This window comes from Prionailurus viverrinus, chromosome A2, assembly GCF_022837055.1.
Source record: "Prionailurus viverrinus isolate Anna chromosome A2, UM_Priviv_1.0, whole genome shotgun sequence".
In the NCBI taxonomy this organism is placed as follows: Eukaryota; Metazoa; Chordata; class Mammalia; order Carnivora; family Felidae; genus Prionailurus; species Prionailurus viverrinus.
In genome coordinates this window covers 81,830,300-81,851,534 of record NC_062562.1, presented here as the reverse complement: position 1 = coordinate 81,851,534, position 21,235 = coordinate 81,830,300, and the positions used below count along the sequence as shown (strand labels likewise).

Here is a 21,235-nt window from a genome sequence, read left to right as displayed (position 1 = left end):
GACAACGTTGTAAAAATCAGGCTTGCCACCACCAAAATGAGTTGACTACATGTAACTGCCCCTACCCCACTCTCGTACCACACATAGATGACACTACCAAGGAAGGGGAGAGGAGACCGTCTAGCAGGATGGAGGCTGAATCTAAATTCACTCTTAGATAAAGAAAGGAAAGAACATAGACCAATAAACAGAGCCCACTAAATGTTGGGGAAGAATGGACACAACACAGATATCAGTAATGCAGTAAGAAATGGAGAGAAATGGGTCATGTTAAAGGATGTACTGGGGCAAGAGATCCACATAGAGAAGTAGTTCCTGTACTTGCCTGTAAGGTAGGGCTTTTCAGAGAAGGACTCCTAGGTGATTTGATGAGCATGAGGGATGAACAGGGATTTAGCAAGCAGATGGGGTAGAGATCCTCAACTCTGTTGTCTTCCTATATCCCTCCCAATGCACTGATTTTCAAGAGAAGCCAATGCATTTCTTATCTAACTACAGCCCATTGAAGTCTTTCAGAAACTGGCAATCTCTCCAAGTTTATCTTCCTTTTGATTAGTAAGTGGGGCAGTGCCGCAGTGATAGATAAGATACCTTAAGTGTGAACTGAGTTTCAACTCTGAGGAGTAGCATCAGCCTCTTGCAGGAAATGAGCTCCTTAAAATGTATTCTTTTGTATATTTGATGAGGCCGTTTCTAGATTTCAGTTTTGAACTAAAGAGTGAGGTTTCAAGGCATTCACATAGTTTTACAGAATGTTCAGTCCACCAGAAAAACATATATAAGCCAACTGGAATATATTACATCCACATTGCCACATTTCTATAATGAAACAGATTTCAGATCTGTCGTTTAACATTCCAATCTGTCAGGACTTTGCTCAAAATACTGAATTTTCCATTTTGTAAGCAGAGAAACAAGACCCTTAGTTTATAAATAACTTCATCTATCACTATTACAGAAACAGTATTCCTAAACTGGCCTTTTATAATCTAATAACTTAGGAAATAAAAATAATTGATGTTCTCTCCATTGTTATACTACTGAAAACAATAAAAGCCATTGAACTATTTTGAAAATTTTCTTTACCTCATTAGAGATGTTTGTTCCAGAGAGATCTACTGATACCAAGGAAAAGATGTTTACAACATAGTCAATTGCTAGGTCAGTCAAATGTTCACAATTTCTCAAACTCAAGTAGTTTAAATTAGGGCAGCTGGAAGAAAGCAGCATGAAGAATTAATTTTAGCTTTTAATCACAGTATTGGTAGCCATTTCTTTATATCAAAACTGTCTAAGGAAAGCAAATGGTATTGAAACAAGGACTTTCTTTTTCTCAAAATCAAAATAGGCTTAAGAAGCACCTGGGTGGCTCACTCAGTTAAGCGTCCGACTTCGGCTCAGGTCATGATCTCACGGTTTGTGAGTTTGAGCCCCGCATCGGGCTCTGTGCTGACAGCTCAGAACCTGGAGCCTGCTTCAGATTCTGTGTCTCCCTTTCTCTCTGTCCCTTCCCTGCTCTTACTCTGTCTCTCTTTCTCAAAAATAAATAAATATTAAAGAATTTAAAAAAATAGAAGTAGGTTTAAAAGTGGAAAATAATTTGGCATTACAAAATAGGATGAGAGGGAGGTGGGTTATTATATAAGACAGTCTTTCTGTGGTTTCATTTCATACTGTAATTTCTAGTGAGAAAAAAACATATCACTTGCATGCAAAAAATTGTCATGTAAGTATGATGAATGACCCCTAAAAGTGCAAGGTTAAGTTTCTCATTTATCCCTTACAAGTTTGCCACAGGAATTGGGCTCGACCCTTTCAAGTACACAAGGTCTCTGACAAGTAGGGAGAATCAAGAATAAACCCACCATCTAGAACATCTCTTGGGAAATGCTGGAGCATTTCCAAAGCCTGGAGGAAAGGTTTACACAGAGGTAATATCCTTGAAAAGCACAGAGAAGTCACTCATGTCTAGATAGTGGTAACTTCATTAATGATTCCATCTGAAACTTTCTCTAATATGAAATTAATAAGAAACCACTCATATATTATCAAAAAACTAGTTTAATCTATGACTCCAGTGTCTTTTCTTTTATTTCACTGAGTATTGGACCAGCTTATTGGCCTCTTGATATTTCCCAAATGGCTCGGAAGGTCTATCTCTAAGCTCTCCTATTAGCAAATATACAATTACTAATATATGATGTAAAATATTATTGCTTTATCATACCACTCTGATAGTTTCATAATAGAGGCATCACCCAGGTGGATACAGTTACTTAAATTTAGCTCTCTTATCCTTATGCTCACAGGACCATCAAGAAATTGCTTTACTCCCATATCACCAATTCTGTAGGAAAGAGTAAGAAAAGCTTTAAATATGATTTTATATGAAATATATAGAATACTACTTAAGTAATAGTTACTACATTCAATGCATTCTAAAATAACATGGTAATATCCTTATATTGGTATTGATTGTGCCAGTGTTTTTTTTTTTTCAACGTTTATTTATTTTTGGGACAGAGAGAGACAGAGCATGAACGGGGGAGGGGCAGAGAGAGAGGGAGACACAGAATCGGAAACAGGCTCCAGGCTCTGAGCCATCAGCCCAGAGCCCGACGCGGGGCTCGAACTCCCGGACCGCGAGATCGTGACCTGGCTGAAGTCGGACGCTTAACCGACTGCGCCACCCAGGTGCCCCAATTGTGCCAGTGTTTTAAAACCAAATTTGAGAATACCACTTTTAGTCTAATAGAAAAGATATAAATGATTGTAATGCTCTTCTGTTCATTTTTCATTTAATTAGGTGACATAATTGTAATTATTAATAAGACAGATGGTTCTTGAAATCTTTTTCTTGGTTTAAAATGTGATTGAGTTAAGCGGTCCCAATGCAAACTCCTGCACAAGAAAAACACCAAAACTTAGGAGAGTAGAACCAAGACTAACAGTCAAGCTACTGCCAGAATCTTAGAGGAATTTTCACTAAATACAAGGTCAAGTTAGCTGGACTGGAAAGCCAACAAGTGACCTTTGGATTTTTTCTGAAGTACAGAAAACCTAGAAGAAGATCTTGACCTCAGTCTTCCTACATTGTCTATCCCTAATCAGAGATGCCTTTGTGTCCCTACCATTCCTTGCCCCCTCCCTGAACCATGCTTTATAAATGGCTGGAAGTCTATTTGGCCCATCCATTCCCTGTCTTCCATTGGGAGCTTTATTTATGATTCCATTTGGAGACCACCGGTTTCTTCTAAAAAGCATTCCAGTAAATAAATACAACAGGAAATTGCACATTGCATCCTAAGAGGTAGCTTTCACATGCAACAATCCTACAGGTGGGTGTACAGATGGGAAAAGCCTTGGAAACAATATATGTGGACTGGTGACATCTTTCATACCCTCTATTTGATCAGATTTATAAAAAACTGAGCAGTACAGGCAAAAGGTGAATGGGCCTGTTTGAGTTGAATGGGCCACATTAAGTGCCTCCTGTGCCCATAAACTCACCTTCCATCTATAATATGAAAGGGAGACTGTGGCAGCACCTGGGAATGCAGTAAAGGGCCTGGTGAGTGAGTGGGTGGATGGGGGAATGGGAGGGGATGGGATCAGTGCAAACACAACTGATCAACTTATCTGTTGGCAAACACCAGGGCTGGAGTATTCATTGAGAGATATTTTTACTAACAAGAAAATAAATTCATCATGGGATTTGTAAGACTTAAGAAAGCATATCTCTGAAAATGATTTGAAAAAGAAGATACAAAAACATTAGAACAAATTAAGCAGTGTAAAGAAGCAGTAAGAATTAATAAGGGTGACCTGACTGTAGCCAAAATAAAAATATTCTAAAATACAATCTGAGATGAAAAGGTGGCCACCTGAGATAAGAACAGATGGCAAACATAGCAGTGTTTTTCTAGATATCTCTTCTAAGGCAAGTGAAACAAAAGCAAAAATAAACTACTAGGGGACTACATTGAAATGAAAAGGTTTAGCACAGCAAAAGTAGCCAACAAAACAAAAAAGCAAACTTACTGAATGGGAGAAGATATTTGCAAATTATATATCTGGTAAGGGGTTAATATCCAAAATATATAAAGAACTTATACAAGTCAACACCAAAAAAAAATAGTCTGAATAAAAAAATGGGCAGAGGAACTGAATAGACACTTTTCCAAAAAAGACATACTGTTGGCCAACAGATACATGAAAAGATGCTCAAAATCACTAATCATCAGAGAAATGCAAATCAAAACCACAATGAGATATCACCCCCACACTAGTCAGAATGTCTAGTATCAAAAAGACAAGAAATAATGAGTATTGGTGAGGATGTAGAGAAAAGGGAACATTTGTGCACTGTTGGTGGGAATGTAAATTGGTGCAACTACTGTGGAAAAGAGTATGGAGGTTCCTCAAAAAATTAAAACTAGAACTACCATAAGATCCATCAATTCCACTACTGGATATTTACCCAAAGAAAATGAAAACACTAATTCAAAAAAATATATCTACCCCATGTTTATTGCAGCATTATTGGCAATAGCCAAGATAAGCAATATAAGCAATAGCCAAGGAAGCAATATAAGGGTCCATCATTAGATGAAAAAAGATGAGATCATGCCATTTGAGACAACATGGATGGACCTAGAGGGTATTATGCTAGGTGAAGCAAGTCAGACTGAGAAATTCCAAAACCATAGGATTCAGATCATAGTGAAATCTTTTTTAAAAATGAATAAAAAGCAAAAAGATGAATCAGACCTATAAAAACAGGGAATAAACTCATGGTCTCCAGAGGGTAGAGGGGTAGAAGGATAAGCAGAACAGGTAAAGAGGTGTAGGAGATACAGGCTTCCAGTTATGGAATAAATCAGTCACGGGAATGAAAGGTACAGCATAAGGAATACAGTTAATGGTATTGTAATAGTGATATATTGGGACAGATGATAGTTTCATACAGATAGTGAACATAGCATAATGTATAAACGTTTCAAATTATTAAGTTGTATACCTGAAACTAATGTAATATTGTATGTCAACTATACTCAAATTAACAAACAAAAGAAAAACAGCTGGTAAAAACTAAAAATTCAATAACCTAAGTCATCAAAACCAAAATTGACCCTTTTAGAAAATTAAATTAATAAGTAGAAGGCATATTTGAAAAGTTCCTTTGAAATGCAGAAGGATAAAGAATTAGAAATAAATGAGATTGAAAACAGAGAACTAGGATTCAATCTTTAGATAAAGAGGATTCTTGAGAAAGAAAAATAAATTAGAACAGCAATAACCACAGATATATATGAAAGCTTTTAAAATAGGAAAACAATCCATATGTTAAATCAAATTAACTTAATAAGGAAAGTCTAATTCCCTTAGACATTAAAACATATTATAAAGCAATAATAACAGATAACATTTATTGAATGCATATTATATGCCAGACACTATTCTAAACATATTACATGAGTTAACATATTTGATCCTTATAACAATCTTGAGTATATACTGTTATTTACCCCATTTTATAGGTAAAATACCGTGCAAGATTAGATAGAGGATGGATAAATGAATGGAACAGAAAAGGTAGTCTGAAAACATATACATATACACACCTATCTTTTTTTTTCAGTTTTAAAAACACCATTTTATTTTTTTCTTAAATTCGTGAGGTACATCTTTGTGAGAAGGATTTTTTTTTAAATCTGTGCACACCTATCTATATCAACTGATATGTGTGTATGTACGTATATATGTGTAAGTATGTGTATATGTATGTATATATGTATATATAATTTTCTATTATAATCCAGGAGGCATCAAAAATCAACAGAAAAGGATTATACAGGTAATGGTACAAGTTAATTGGTTAATGTAGTTATTCCCAAACCTGGCTGTGCATCAAAAGCAGCACAAGCTGGGTTCCATTCCTAAATATTCAGGTTTAGTAGCTCTGTGGTAGGGCTTGGGCATGTGTAGTTTTATTCAGCTCCTCAGGTGATTCTGATACCCTGGAATTTTTATTTTTAAATCCTATATATGTTTTTAATTTTTCTTTCCACTAGTGATTTCTAATTTAATAGCATTGTAGTGAGAAAATGTAATTTGTTGATACCAATAATTTGAAAATCATTGAAATTTGTCTTAAAACTTCATGCACAGTCCATTTTAAAAAGGAGGGTTGTGTGGTTGAGGAAAATGTATATTCTCTGACTCTCAAATTGACTGTTTTTAGGCTTATCTCTTATAGATGAAGTTTTAAAAATCTACTGTGAAACTCTGATATCTTCACCCCATGGTACACTCTTTCATATTTTTCATCTTTTTTTTTTTTAGTCTTCTGTCATGGAAGAGATTATCTTCTGTCTCTGTACTTCTCAGTGAGTTCTAACCTACTGATTGTAAATCCATTTAGTTTCTTTATTTCAATAACTGCACTATATTTTTTATTCCTAAAAGTTTTATTTTCTTAAATAAATCTAGTTATTTTTATTATATATTTTTCCCTGATCATATTTATGATTTCATTAATTTCCTCAAACATTTTATACATATTTCTTATATCCTATGTCTGATAACCCCAATAATCTGAATTATTTGAAGGTCAAATTTATTTTGCTGCTTCTGGTGACTCATATCTTCGTACACCTAACAATCTTTAATCGTGAGCACCTATATTTTATTCTTAATCTATAGGAGTCCTGGAGGCCTAAATAGAAAATGCTTTCCTCCAGAGAAGCTTCGAGCTAACTTCTTTGCAGGACCCTGGGTGCTACCTACCTAAGACCATTTTGTCCGCCTTAAAGAGGTCCAGGTCCAGCCCCTGTGGAAGTCTCAGGTTCTGCTTCCCTACCTTGAGTCTTGGTCAGAGCTGATTCTCTCAGTGGCGGCATTGACATAAACATTTATGCTCAGAACAGCAACAAATCCCAAGAGAGCATTCGTTGAGAGGATTCGTACAGAAGCAGGATATTGGATATTGGATCTTTCTCTTACTCTCAGCAGTGTATTTAAAGTATGTCTCATCAAGGATCTAAATTGTGGCAAAGAGTCCTTTGAAATGTTTTGTTAACTATACTGCTAGAAGTAGAAAACTTCCATTTACTTTAAAAGTAGTTAACCTGCAGAGGCCTGAGTGAAGTATGAGGATGAAACTCAATTTTATTTCACATATTAATACAGATAGGATACTCTGTGTGTGTGTGTGTGTGTGTGTGTGTGTGTGTGTGTGTTCTGTATCACTATGTACCTAATAAGCCCAAACTTTGTGCCTTAAACATTTATTCTCTCCCAGTTTCTGGGTCTTGGGAATTTGGGAGTAGGCTAGCTGTATGGTTCTAGCCTAGGGTCTTTCATGAGCTTGCAATAAAGATTCCACTGGGAATTCAGTCATTTGAAGGCTTGACTAAGGCTGGAAGGTCTATCCAAGCTCACTCACGTGGCTGTTGGCAGGAGGCCTCAGTTCCTTGCTGGGCTATTCACTAGACACCTGGATTTCCTAATCCACATTTTTCCCCATTTCAAATCCAGTTCCTTCCCTCACCCATGGTGACTTCCCATTTTAATAATAGGGATCATGGGTCAAGATTTTTGTAGTTTAGCTTATTACTCTGAGTAGTCCTATGTTCTCCCAAATATTAACCAACTTCCTAGTCAACTACTGTTTTGCCAGCCTGTGGCCCTATAAGATCATAAAAAATGTACACAGACAAAAGCCTGAGATGCACTAGGGAAGAGGTTCCAACAAGAATTTGACCCTTGCCCACATGAGACTACCAAGGGAGAAGCCCAATGCCCAACTGAAGAAAGGGTTTTGTTAAGAACTTGTCTTCTTCTGTCCATATGTTAGGGGATCCACACAGAGGAGAAATCTCACCAGTACTCAAGAAGAAACCCTTCAGTAAGGTTGGTTCCTCCTAAGCAACTAACAAACTCCATTTGGGAAAAGACCTGTTAAATGAACTAGCCATGAGAACCCTCACTAGGAAAAATAGCCCGTAAGTGTTCCCTTGAATTCATTTAATCTTATAAGGGGCCATGATTCCAATTATCCTGACAGTCTCCTTGCCCTTCCGTATAACCAGCCTGGGGTCGGTGCCCCTTAATTGTGTTACCACAGAACTCTGTACTTCCCTGCACTTGGACTCCTGCCTTTCATGTTTACTCTACTAACCAATGAGCACCTTGAGGAGAGAGTCTCACACATTCTAATAATCAGTATTTCTTAAACATTTAACTGAATGACTCATTACCTTATACAATTTGCCAAATTCAACACAGTTAGTTGCTTCAAAGGTGAAAGTGACTTAAGGCTACTATCTGTTAATCTCTTGCAGTCTGCCATGTAAATGTGACTGATATTTGGATAATTCTTATCTATAAATTTGAAGCACGCATCAGTAATCCTTTTATTTCCTGTTTTAAAAAAACAGAAGACAAGTATTGTATTTATAATGCCACAAGAGTAAAAGTAAACATTAATGTGGAACCCCATTTTTAATATCACAGACCTTCAAATCGGATCTTTCTGAGGTTACACGTAGAAAGAGCTTTAAAAGCACAATCAGAGATATGTGGAGCACCAATGAAAACTATTGATGTAATACGAGGGCACCTTTCAACTAAAGCCTTTAGAAGAAGAAAAGATGATAAAATTTACCACAGTGTATAGAACAAGCTTAGCAAAGTAATGAGGTTATTTGTTTTTCTCCATACTTTCAGAAGCAGACATATTAACCATTACATTTTCCTAATTTCAAAGACAATGGGATTTTTATTCAATATATTTTAGTACATTCACATTTGAGTACTGCAGAGGAATCAGAATTAAATCATGTTACAAAGGTATGGGAAGACATGAGAAAATGAAATGCTGACAAAAAAATCACTACATTTAGAAGTCGGACATGTAGCACTAAAGTTAACATTTATGCTTAGGCTATAGTATCTTTGAAACAAAAATATTCCAATTGTGAAACAAAGTGTATTAGGGCATGTATGGATTCAAATGTTCAACTGTATGTGCGTGTATAAATTTTAAGATGATTTTCTTACTCTAAAAACCACTAACTTGAAAATCCCATTCATATTTCTCAACAATTCAGGCCACTAGAAAATGTGTGCATTAATTGGGACTGAGAAGAAAATGTACTTTGCAACTACCTACTTTTATACAGTTGTCCGTCAGAGTTGGCATGTCGTTGATGGTCAGATGCATAATTCCAGTGCAGCTGTTTGCAATGTTCCTGAAGCCTTGGACTGAAATCTGAATCGTACAAAGTAGGTGAAAATGATGGTAGAACTCATTAGCATGGCAGCTAATAAAACCTGAATGAAGTCGTAAGCAAAGGTATGTCATGATGTTGCTACTATATTTTAAAATTGGAACCATAAAATATGACATACATAAGAAGTAAAGAATCTAGTCTTGATTTCTTTACTATTTAATTTCTTATATGTATATTATGCAATGATCATCACAATAGGTCTAGTTAACTTATTGTTTAATTGTTTTATTGAGGCAAAATTCACATAACGTAAAATTAATCACTTAAATGGGCCCTTAACCATTCATGATCTTATGCAACCACAACCTCTATATGGTTCCAAAATATTTTTATCACCCTAAAAGGAAACTGAATCTATTAAGCAGTTGCTCCTTATACTCCCCTTCTCCTAGCCCCCAGCAATCATTAATCTGGGTTCTGTCTCTGTGGATTTACCTATTCTAAATATTTCACAGAAGTAGAATCATATAGTATATGGCCTTTTGTGTCTTCTCTCTTTCACTTAGCATAATGTTTTTGAGGTTCATCCATGGTGTAGCATGTATCAGTACCTTATTCATTTTTATGGCTGAATAATATTCTATTGAATGAATATACGGCATTTTGTTCATCCATCCATCTATTGATGGATATTTGAGCTGTTTCCATCTTTTGGATATTTTGAACAGTGCTGCTATGAACATATATGTGCATCTATTTGTTTGAGTACCAGTTTTCAATTCTTTTGGGTATATATGTAGGAGTGGAATTGCTGGACCCTATGGTAATTCTGTTTAACTGTTTTAAGGAACCACCAAAATGTTTTTTACAGTGATTGCACCATTTTACGTTCCAACCAGAAATCTAATAGTGTTCCCACTTCTCCACATCTTTGCCAACATTATTTTTCATTTTCCCATGTTTTTATTTTTTTTAAGTTTTTATTTATTTATTTTGAGAAAGAGAGTGCACACGTTAGGGAGGGGCAGAGAGAGAGAATCCCAAGCAGACTCTGGGCTGTCAGTGCAGAGCCGACATGGGGCTTGAACTCACAAACCGTGAGATCATGACCTGAGCCAAAATCAAGAGTCAGATGCTCAACCAACTGAGCCACGCAGGCACAATGCATGGCCACATTTTTATCCATATCAGCATCTTTGAGATTATCCACCCTATCTGGCACCACTAAGTGCCTGAACGAGGCATAACTAAAAAGAAAGCTTTAAGATTTTATTGTTGCTTCACATTGCTAAGTTAAAACAGAAACCCTCAAGCCCTTAAAGTTCTGATCCAAAATACTTAATAAAGGAATTTCAGTTTCTTAAAGTTAAATAACTAAATTAGGAGGGGAAACATTCCATTTTTAAATGCATGTGAATGAGTATTATTTAACTTGTGTAGCTGTGTGAGAAAGTGTTTTCAGCCCTGTTAGAGTTCTCACAGAGTGAATGTGATTGTACCATGTTATGGAAGTTACAGCTCATAAGTGACTCCTCACATGTGATGACATATTACAAAATGCCTGGAGGTGGGAATAGCAGAAGAGACAGGCTATCATAAGGATCTTGGACTTCTCTTATAGACTGAGGTAGCCTCCAGGAGATAAGGAAACAAAGTATCAGGTTCCTTGATCAGTTTTCTCCAGATTAAAAATTGACAGAACAAGAACACAGATGTTCAAACTCTTAATCCAATGTTCCTTCTGATGAACATTCTTCAACAATAACATCCATTTCAACTGTCCCACCCCACATGCCATATAGTTCTTTAGACCTAGCTGCTCCAGCCAGAAAGACATCTTTCTTCTCCAGTACTCAGTGGACCTCTCTGTTCTTTGTCTGACCTTGTACTTCCCTTTGCCTCTTTCTCTTTTCATCTATTCAAGCCTTAACTATGTCTCAAGTTCCAATGACTCCAGCTACTTTCCTTCTCTTTCCCTTATAAGCCTAAAACTCTTTATTTTAGCCATAACTCTTTCCTATAACCTGCGTGTCTTAATTCCCCCAAGGAGATGATCTTACACTCTTTTTTAACTTCTTATTGTGTTGGACAACTAGCTGTGGCTAAATGAATTAAATTTAGGAGTAAGACAAATAACATCTAGGAAAGAGTACAGAATTTGGCTACAGACAAAACCAAAAACAATTCCAAGTCGAAGGTAAAGCACAAAAGTGAAAGGAAAGCAGGGGGAGCGCTGGACTTGGATGAAGTGGCAAGGTCACCCCTGGGATGAATAGGAAAAGGTAAGGAGGGAGGGAAAGCTAATGGAAGACCCATAAGGCAAGAGTGAGATATTTTGTATTGTACTGTCATGGATTCTTGAATAAGTTTCCATAAGTATTCCCAGAGAAAGGTCCAGGGGAGATGAATGAACATTAAAAATCTGGAGATCAGGGGCGCTTGGGTGGCGCAGTCAGTTAAGCGTCCGACTTCAGCCAGGTCACGATCTCGCGGTCCGTGAGTTCGAGCCCCGCGTCAGGCTCTGGGCTGATGGCTCGGAGCCTGGAGCCTGTTTCCGATTCTGTGTCTCCCTCTCTCTCTGCCCCTCCCCCGTTCATGCTCTGTCTCTCTCTGTCCCAAAAATAAATAAACGTTGAAAAAAAAAATATTATAATAAAAAAAAAATCTGGAGATCAGAGGAGGGAAGAATGTTGGGCTTAGAATCAGCAGAGCTGGGTTGGAATCCGGCTCTGTTTCTTTGTCACTTGTAACACAAGGCAACTCAACCTCTCTGACACCTAGTCTTCCCATCTGTAAAGTGAGCATTATCATATGGGTATATTATTAATAATTCTAATTAATATTGATATAATAATGGTAATTGATAATGTAATGGTTCATTAATTATAATTATTAATAACATCTGTTTTAGGAGATACTTGGGAAAACAAAATGGGGTAATGTGTATGTAAAAGTGGTCAGTTAGCACAATGTCCGGCATGAAATACTAGATACCAGTTTTCTTATTAGTGTTCTTCTGGGTGCATTGTGTTCCCACAGAGAAGTACAGATTCGTGACCTAGAGATAGAGGAGCTTGAGAGATCATTCTAGTGCATCCCTCACATTGCAAACATAAAGAAATAGTATTCAGAGAAGTAGTGTGATTTGAGAACAGGTTCTTTATCTGCTCTTCATGTCCCCAATGTCCCCAGTGCTGGACAGTGTCAGACAGAGTGAGTGCTCCATAAGTGCTGAATGAATGAATGAATGAATGGTCTTGAGTCACATCATCTATGGCAGAGCGAAGGCTAGAGGCCACCTCTCCCCATCTGACCCACAATTCCAGGGATGGGAATAGTTGGTTTTTTTTAATATGAAATTTATTGTCAAATTGGTTTCCATACAACACCCAGTGCTCATCCCAACAGGTGCCCTCCTCAGTGCCCATCACCCACCCACCCCTCCCTCCCACCCCCCATCAGCTCTCAGTTTATTCTCAGTTTTTAAGAGTCTCTTATGGGAATAGTTGTTTTTTACAACACTTCTAAATTTCTCCCCTTTCTCTCAGCCCTGGTCTATTACCCTAGCACTATTATTTCCAATAATGGCTTCCTCTAAAACACAAGATAAAAAAAATTTAAAAAAAAAAAAACCTTTTCTCTCTTGCTGTCTTGGAAACATATTTATGACAAGATTTTCTGAACAAGGGAAAAAATTATAGCAGTAATCAGCCACAGCTGAGTGATTCCTTGCAGCACAGCCAAATGCTTGGTGCTATCAACCAATAAGACTGTGTCCAGAAAAGGGGTGGGGGAAACCTCTAAGAAGAGCTTTTTAGTTTTGTCCTGGCATGAAATGCTTAGTTCTCTACACAGTTTATTTTAGAATGTCCAAAAAGATGCTTGGCTAATACTTTATGACTCAAATATTCTCGCCACAGTCTTTTAGGCCAACCAACTATTAACTTGTCCTTTCTCTTCACTGAAATAATGGGAATATAAGCCTGAAAGTAACAATCCCCCTCGAAGGGGAAAAAAAATATTTTACCATGTTAAAACACCAGGCTTCGCCACAGCTGATACATGTGTATCGTGTGTTTAATATTCTTACAAAACTTGGGATCTAATCTCACTGTGTTTCCTTGCGAGGTGATTTGGACTTCAGTTTTGATACCAACTGGAGCCCTGCTACCCTGCTCTTTGCTGTCAAACCCCCGTTGGTTAGGAAATTGGGGGAGCTGGCCACACCGATGCCATCATAATCGCAAGTCCCAGCAGACAGCTACTGCTGCTAATGGGGGCAGAGAAGCTTTGGTGATCATAGGAAATCCTCTCCAGCTGCCTCTGGGTGGGTCTGAACCCATGAGCAGGACAGGACAGAGCTGTCTGAGGAGGAAATGAGTTGTCAGTGAGCCACACAAAATGAAGACCAAAGCGTTGAGCACCAAGGACTAGCTCACATCCCGCTTTGCTGCTGCAAGGTGGTAAAAAGAAGGAAGGAACTTATCTCAGGGAGAATAACATATTACTAAGCTCCCACTTTCCACTTCTTTAAAACACTGAACCAGTTAGCTCAGCAACACAGAAAGGAGATGTATATAGGGCCAGAGCCTCTATGACAGCTAGAAATATCCATCTTAGGTAGACATTGCCCAAGTTGTGTTCCTGTACCATTTCCAGCTGTTTCTCTCATTTGAACAACACTGTAACCCATGACTAATGGGTAATGTAATGACTTTAGTCATATCCATATATCCTTCATGACCTCCTGGTGACCTCAGAGAAGCCTGGCTTAGCAAGTAGAATGAATTGTTGGAGAGAAAGACAGAGATTTTTCCCCAAAACATGGTACGCTTTGTTTTATTCCATTCAAATGTGCCACAAACTTCTAAAATAGCAACAGTTCTCAGGGTCTGTGCTAAAAGGGCTTGACAGGCTTTCATATATTGTGTCCTCTGTGATGACAAGAAGAGAGGCCTCGTTATAACTGCTTAGATGATGCTTTACTTTCCAGTCTATATATTCTTCATGGCTACCCCCTCCTCTACGTTTGCTAATGTGCTTCTCCTAGGTAGCCCTCCCTGACCACTTCAGGTAGAACTGTTTCTTCCTCTTGGATCTCAGAGCACCAAACAGTATAGCCTTAAATTTGAATTTTGTATCCTCTCTCTTGTATAATAATTATGTGTACACATGTTTACCATTCCTGCCCAGGAACACAGACAGAATTTTCTCCACCATGCCCTTTACAGTACCACACAAGTGCTTGGCACTGAGTATGATACTACAACTGTTTGTTAGTAGACCAAGTCGTTGTTGGATAAACTGTTGTAGAATGTAAATGAGAATTAATAGTTCTAAGGCGGGGGAAGGGTAATAATATGGTCATTTGTTAAAGATTGCTGTATTTATCTAAAAACATTGAAATGCCAAACATAAAAAAGAAAGTTTCATTTTCCGACGTGAGTGGGGAATTAGAATACAAGATTAGTGAAGCCTCCAGATGCCAGGAAGGCATGCATACCAACTCCGTGCACTCACTGCACAATGACTGTGAGCTGTGACCTGCCGAAGTAGGCTTGACCCTTCTTACACTTCACCATTCTTGTTTAGCGTACACCATCTTCTTCTTTTCCTCACCCAACGGCCAAATTGCTCACAGCTCCTCCTGTACAATAAATGGAGCTTCATCTCCCTTTTAACCCAGAGAATCACAACCATAATACTTTTTATTACAACACAATGATCCACAGAGCTACTTGATTTGTCTAGACCTATTGAGCTAGATGGTGGCTTTATAGCTACCATTGTAACCATAGGCTTCACTGGGGACCCAAGACCCAAGTAGAGTTTTGTGAAGAGTTGATGAAATTCTGTATGTAAGTCACATCCTAAGAGAGGGAGCAGAGAAGAAACTGAAAGAAGGATGGTTTTTCAGAAAGCCCTAAAGTTTTTTCCAAACCATTTTTTAGGAGTGCGAAACATGATCTTAGTCCCCTAAGACTCATCATTTTGTCATCTGATTCTTCAAGATCTAAAAATTGTTGCCAGATGTTTCATTTGTTACTGCTTAATGTAATAAACATCCTTACACATTTTGCCTACAAAGAGATTGCATTAAGCTATGGATGTTAACAGTAGATGTTTGTTATATTTCTTTATTTTTTATTTTCAATATGGCTAACATAAAGTTATATTCAAACTCGTCACAACCATTTGAATTTAGATGAGCCCTGTCTTCAAGATATGTAAAATGATTTTCCTGTTCAACACAGTTCAAAGTATAATTCAGAAAAGTCATAAAGCATTCCTTTAACAGGGAAACTGAGGCACAAGACCTGACTGAGAAAAGCAGAAATTGCACTGTGGTTTTTCTGATTCATGACTGATTTTCCACTAGAACCCCTTCATATTAATGACATTTAAGACCACAAAATATTTTTTTCCAATAGAAAAAAGTGCAACTTTTTTTTTCTTTTTTACTGTATGCAGTATATAGCACTTCACAGTTTTACAAATGATAGTCTAGTTGTATAGAGCCTGGTATTCAGGATTAGTCGGATCAGGGTTATCATTTTGGCCCAGACACTTTTTGTGTGACCTTAGGCAAGTTACTTTATCTTAGCACCATTTTCAATAGTGTGTGGGGCCAGTTTATACTAGTTTGCAAGTGCAAGTTGTTAAATTTGTAGGAACTCTGCAAGCCTATTGTTAAAGACAGTCATATTAAAAATTAAGTCATATAAACTTAAAATTAAAATTAAATAAGTTCTATTAACAAAGGTAGTGAATATTCCAACTCATCAATTCCTAATTATGTTATTACATGTTACCATTTCTTATGCTCTTGAGGATATTTGTGTGTGTTGGATGTATACAGCGAAAGCATTACATAACAGTTACATAACATTACATAACTCTTTCTTCAGTGACTTCTCATTGGCAAGTTGAAATAGGTCATGGTGAGAGTATTTACACCATGGAAGTCAGCAACCATTGCAAATCAGGGCTTTCTCTGCTTCCTGCCAGTTGTTAAATGTTTACCAGCACATGATTTTTCAGTTTTCACATCTCTAAAATGGGAGTAATGATACCTACCTCATACAGTTATGTATAAAGATTAAATCAGATAATAAATGTAAAACACTTACCTCAACACCTAGCACCAAGTCGGTACCCAAACAAATGATAGCAATTATTATCACCATCCATTAAAATACAAAATAAGGGAAAATGGAATCATAAGGGAAAATGTAAATGAATCATAATTTTGAATTAACTGTTGACAATTCATTTTGGTACACAGTCTGCTTATTCATAACTGGTTTAGCTGGTCACACAACTCTTATTGTTCCAATTGCCCTTTATTGGTAACCTAGCAAATCTGTACCTCCACTCTCAGCTCTGTGCCAAGGACCAGACTTCTACACAGAAACACAAAATTCTCAAGCTGAAAAGAATCTCAGAGATCATCCAGCCCAAACTAGCCATTCAACAGATAAAGGAACTGAGGCAGAAAAGCTAAGTAACCGTTCAGAGTTGCACAAGAGAGTAGTGGCACAGCAAGGACTAGATCCCAGGTGTCCCAAGTCCAGCTTGGGGCTCCTTTCACCATCCCACTGCCTTCTGCTGCAGGAGAGAGAAAGAAAGAGAAATCCCTTTCCACTCTTACTTTGCTTATGCAATCTCCCTTCCATTTGGCCAGTACATTCATTCCTGGACGTGCCTCTGTGTCTTTCTCCCACCTCCACCACAATCCCCAGAGGTGAACAAGTAAAACCTTCCATGATCTTTGCCTTTCTAGAAGGGGAGTCTGTAATTTATGTAGCCTAGAGAGAACTGAAATGACCTTGGAATCTTCCTGTTTGCAGTTTGCACAGCCTACCTTTAAGATCCATGGGTCCCAGAGAGACTTAACAGTACAAGAACTACTGATAAACCATTATTATTGTGTTGAGTCATTTGAACATTTCTGGGATGCTGTCCCTTTTCATTTTTGTTGACTTGGGTGTAGTGACTAAAAAATAATTGATGAAAAAATACTTTCACTGTAGTATTTCATATTTTCCTAAGCTCTTTTCTTCCCCTAAATCTAAAGCAATGTGAAATTCCCCCCTTACCAAGAAAAGACTATCAGACTTTGCTCTGGCAAGTTGCTAACTTCTCAGCTTCCTAACAGACTTCTTGAGCTTCCACCTGAAGCATCTGGCTGGCCACACCCTGAAATTGGCTGCCACTTATTTCGTTCATTCATTCACTTGTTCATTAAACGTTGATCAAAGTCCTACTCCTACTACATGCAAGGTACTTAGTGTATTATGTGCTGAGGATAACAAATACACAGATAAATAAGGCACCATCCTGGCCATCAAGGAGGCCATGATGGGGAGGACAGCAGACAAATAAGCAAACCACTGAATATGTAGAGAATGCTTAGTGAAAGTACAATAATAAAAGAACAAACAGGAAGGATCATAACCTAGCTTGAGTTGGGGGAAAAGGAGGGGGTCAGTGAGAGCTTTCTAGAGAAAGAAGGTTGTGATTGAACAAAGCCTCAAAGGATGCATAAAGGCTAATCTGGTGAATGGGAGAAAGGGACAATATGAGGATCACTCTAGATGCTGGGTTGAGAGTAGACTTGTAGGAGGCAGAAGTGAAAGCAGAAAGACCAGTTAGGAGGTCGTCATAATCAGTGCCAAAATGGCCAGTGCCAGACACCACAAGGCAAGAGCTCATGTGTTGAAAGAACAGAAAGGAAACCAGTGTGCCCGGAACAGACTTGGTAAGTGGCAGACCAGTAGGAATTAATGCCAGAAGGGCAGTTGGGGGAGAAGACAGATTACATAGGGTCTTGAAGTTCCTTCCAAGGTTTTTCTTTTAATGAGTGGGTAGGATGCCTCACCAGGTGTTTGAGAAGAGGAAGGACATTGACTTGGGCAGAGGGTACAAGGTGAGCCTAATAAAACAACTGAGGCTGGAAGTGAAGAACAGGGAGGCACAGAGGCAAAAGCTTCTATTGCAAGCTCTCTTATTCTCTTGTTTAACTCTCATATCTGAAAATACAAATCTGAATCTTGGCCTTCACCTGGCTCTGTCTCTCACTCTATGTTCAGAGTTGTTGGTTTCTGGGCATTTGGGATTCAGCCTGAGATTGGCTATAACCCTAGCCTTCCTTCCCAGCATAGCTGTCGTTGTTCTGTGCTTGGCTTCCTACACAGTGTCATAACCCATGGCTACATGCATTTGGGGATACATAAATTAGTAGGAGAAGTGGCCACCCAAAGATAATATCAACAGGAGAATCCTTGAACTTACAAACAGACAAAGGATAAAGGGAAAGCATAACCAGCAATCACTGCCCTCCTCATAGGGACTTTCTCATGTAAAACTAGGAAAGCTTTGTCTTCTCCATTAAAATTTTTCATCCTACCTATATATTCAATTTTGAGATTTTCAAAGAAACAAGAACTTTTGGAGAGTACTGAAATTAACAGGGAGTGATGTAGATATCTTAAGAGCATTTTAGCTGATACCTTTTTATCTACTCATTAATCATGGGGGCATGTGAAGAAAGTCTCAAAGGAGGGGAGGAAGTTAGCCAAACAGATAGCTGCAGAAGGAGTATTCCAGGCAAGGAAAATGGCCAGTGTCCAGTAGCAAATACCCTGACGCAAGAGCTCATGTGTTGAAAGAACAGCAAGGAAACCAGTGTGACTAGAATAGACTTGGTAAGTGGGAGAGCAGTAGGAATTAATGCCTGAAGGGCAGTTGGGGGAGAAGACAGATTACATAGGGTCTTAAAAGTCCTTCCAAGATGTTTCTTTTATTGAATGAATAGGATGCCTCGCCAGGTATTTGAGAAGAGGAAGGACATTGACTTGGGTTTGAAAAGCCACACTCTAGATACTGGGTGAGGGGCGCCTGGGTTGCTCAGTCGGTTGGGTGTCCGACTTCAGCTCAGGTCACGATCTCGCAGTCCGTGAGTTCGAGCCCCGTGTTGCGCTCTGGGCTGATAGCTCAGAGCCTGGAGCCTGCTTCCGATTCTGTGTCTCCCTCTCTCTCTGCCCCTCCCCCGTTCATGCTCTGTCTCTCTCTGTCTCAAAAATAAATAAACGTTAAAAAAATTTTAAATAGATACTGGGTGAAAGAAGACTTGCAGGGGGGCAGGAGTGAAAGCAGAGACACCAATTAGGAGGTCGTCACAATAATGCAAGCAAGAGAGGATGGTGACCTGGGCTGGGGTGGCAGCTGTGGAGGGAGCAAGGAGTGGTCAGATCCTAGGTGGTTCTGAAGTAACAGTCACTGGACTTCCTGACAGAGTGCATGTGGGGGTGAGAGAGAAGAGTCCAAGATAACACACTAGTTTGCTGGGTCTGCTTTAACAGAGCACCACAAACTCAGGGGCTTAAACAACAGAAATGTGTTGTCCTACAGTTCTGGAGACTAAAATTTCAAGATCAAGGTGTCCACAGGATTGGTTCCTTCTGAGGTTGCTGCCTTTAATATGAGGGAAGGATATGGTCCAGGTCTCTCCTCATGGCTTGCAGATGGCTATCTTCATGTTAACATGGCACTCTCTTGTATGCAGGTGTCTGTGTCTAAATGTCCCCTTTTTATCAAGGACATCATTCATATTGGATTAGGGCCAATCTTCATGATTCCATCTTAGCTAATTACATTTGGAACAACCCTATTTCCAAATAAGGAGGTTCTAGGGATTGGGACTTCAATATGTGAATTTGGGGGTGGGAGGAGAATACAATTCAATATGTAACAGATGACTCCAAGCCTTCTGGACTAAGCAACTGTAAACATGAAATTGTTGTTAAGTGACATGGGGAAGGTTTAGGTGGAGCAAGGAGTTATTTTTTAGAGCAAGAATTTTTAATGATATGAGTCTAGGGGCACCTGTGTGACTTAGTCGGTTAAGCTTCCCACTCTTGATTTCAGTTCATGTCATGATCTTGTGGTTCATGAGTTTGAGCTCCCCATCAGGCTCTGAGCTGATGGCTCAGAGCCTGGAGCCTGCTTCGGATTCTATGTCTCTCCTTCTCTCTCTGCTCCTACTCCACTCGCTCTCTCTCAAATTAAATAAACATAAAAAATTTAAAAACATATATATATGAGTCTAAAATTTGAAAGGGAAGTCTGTGCTGGAGGTATATATCATATATATGTGTCTATATATATCATATATATACATATATTAATTCTGTGTACATATATTACTTATATTACATATAATGTATATTATATACATATGTACACTCCTATAACATATATACACGTATAAGTTTGCATACATGTATAAACAAGCTCTTATATACATATATTACATATATATGTATGTATATATGCTTGTGAGCATTTATATATGTATATGTACATACACACATATACTTACAACAAACTATATATATATATATATATATATATATATAATGAGCATATATATATAATGAGCATATATGTGTGTGTGTGTATATATATATATGTATATATATACATATATATATATAAATGCTCATTATTGTAGGTGATATATACAGCCATGATCTATGTGAGATCACCAAGGGAGTAGCTGTAGGCTGAGAAGAAAAATGGGCCAAGAACTGAACCTTAGGGCCCTCTGTGATTAAGGGTTTGGAAATAAGAAGAGATGACTTAGAGAGTCAACTTCAGAAATATTGTCAGAAGAAAAAAAGCAAGATACATAGCACAATATCACTTAGGGGAATTCAAATACACGCAAAACCACAAAATTCTTACATTCTTATGTAGGTATCCCCTGCTTTTCGTAAGTCCACATCAGGCCGCTTTACTTTTACAAGAGACCTACATTAGTACCTGTTTTCATTAACCAAAAGAAATCTAAAGAAGATTTTGCATCAAGCTCCTACAGAGATAGGGGGTGCCCTAAACAGTAGGAATGACACCTTCCCTGTGAACTAAGGTCAGCATCTCCGTGTCAAGCTGCCATAGGTTTCAATTGTGTCTAAGAGTGTCTGTGTTTTACCTCT

General features: G+C 38.2%; 1 protein-coding gene across 5 annotated transcripts in view; it reads right to left on the bottom strand.

Moving 5' to 3' along the window:
• FBXL13 (F-box and leucine rich repeat protein 13) overlaps nucleotides 1-21,235 on the bottom strand; it is a 217,356-nt gene that overhangs the window by 51,376 nt on the left and 144,745 nt on the right. For 3 of the 5 annotated variants that reach the window (XM_047825866.1, XM_047825885.1, XM_047825891.1), the window contains 5 exons: nucleotides 9,176-9,274; nucleotides 8,520-8,637; nucleotides 8,262-8,424; nucleotides 2,228-2,347; nucleotides 1,087-1,213 (listed from right to left, as the gene is read on the bottom strand). In XM_047825866.1, coding sequence (XP_047681822.1) covers nucleotides 1,087-1,213; nucleotides 2,228-2,347; nucleotides 8,262-8,424; nucleotides 8,520-8,637; nucleotides 9,176-9,274 — 627 coding nt within the window. The remainder of the gene's footprint in view (nucleotides 1-1,086; nucleotides 1,214-2,227; nucleotides 2,348-8,261; nucleotides 8,425-8,519; nucleotides 8,638-9,175; nucleotides 9,275-21,235) is intronic. The other 2 variants (XM_047825876.1, XM_047825898.1) reach the window with 2 other exon arrangements.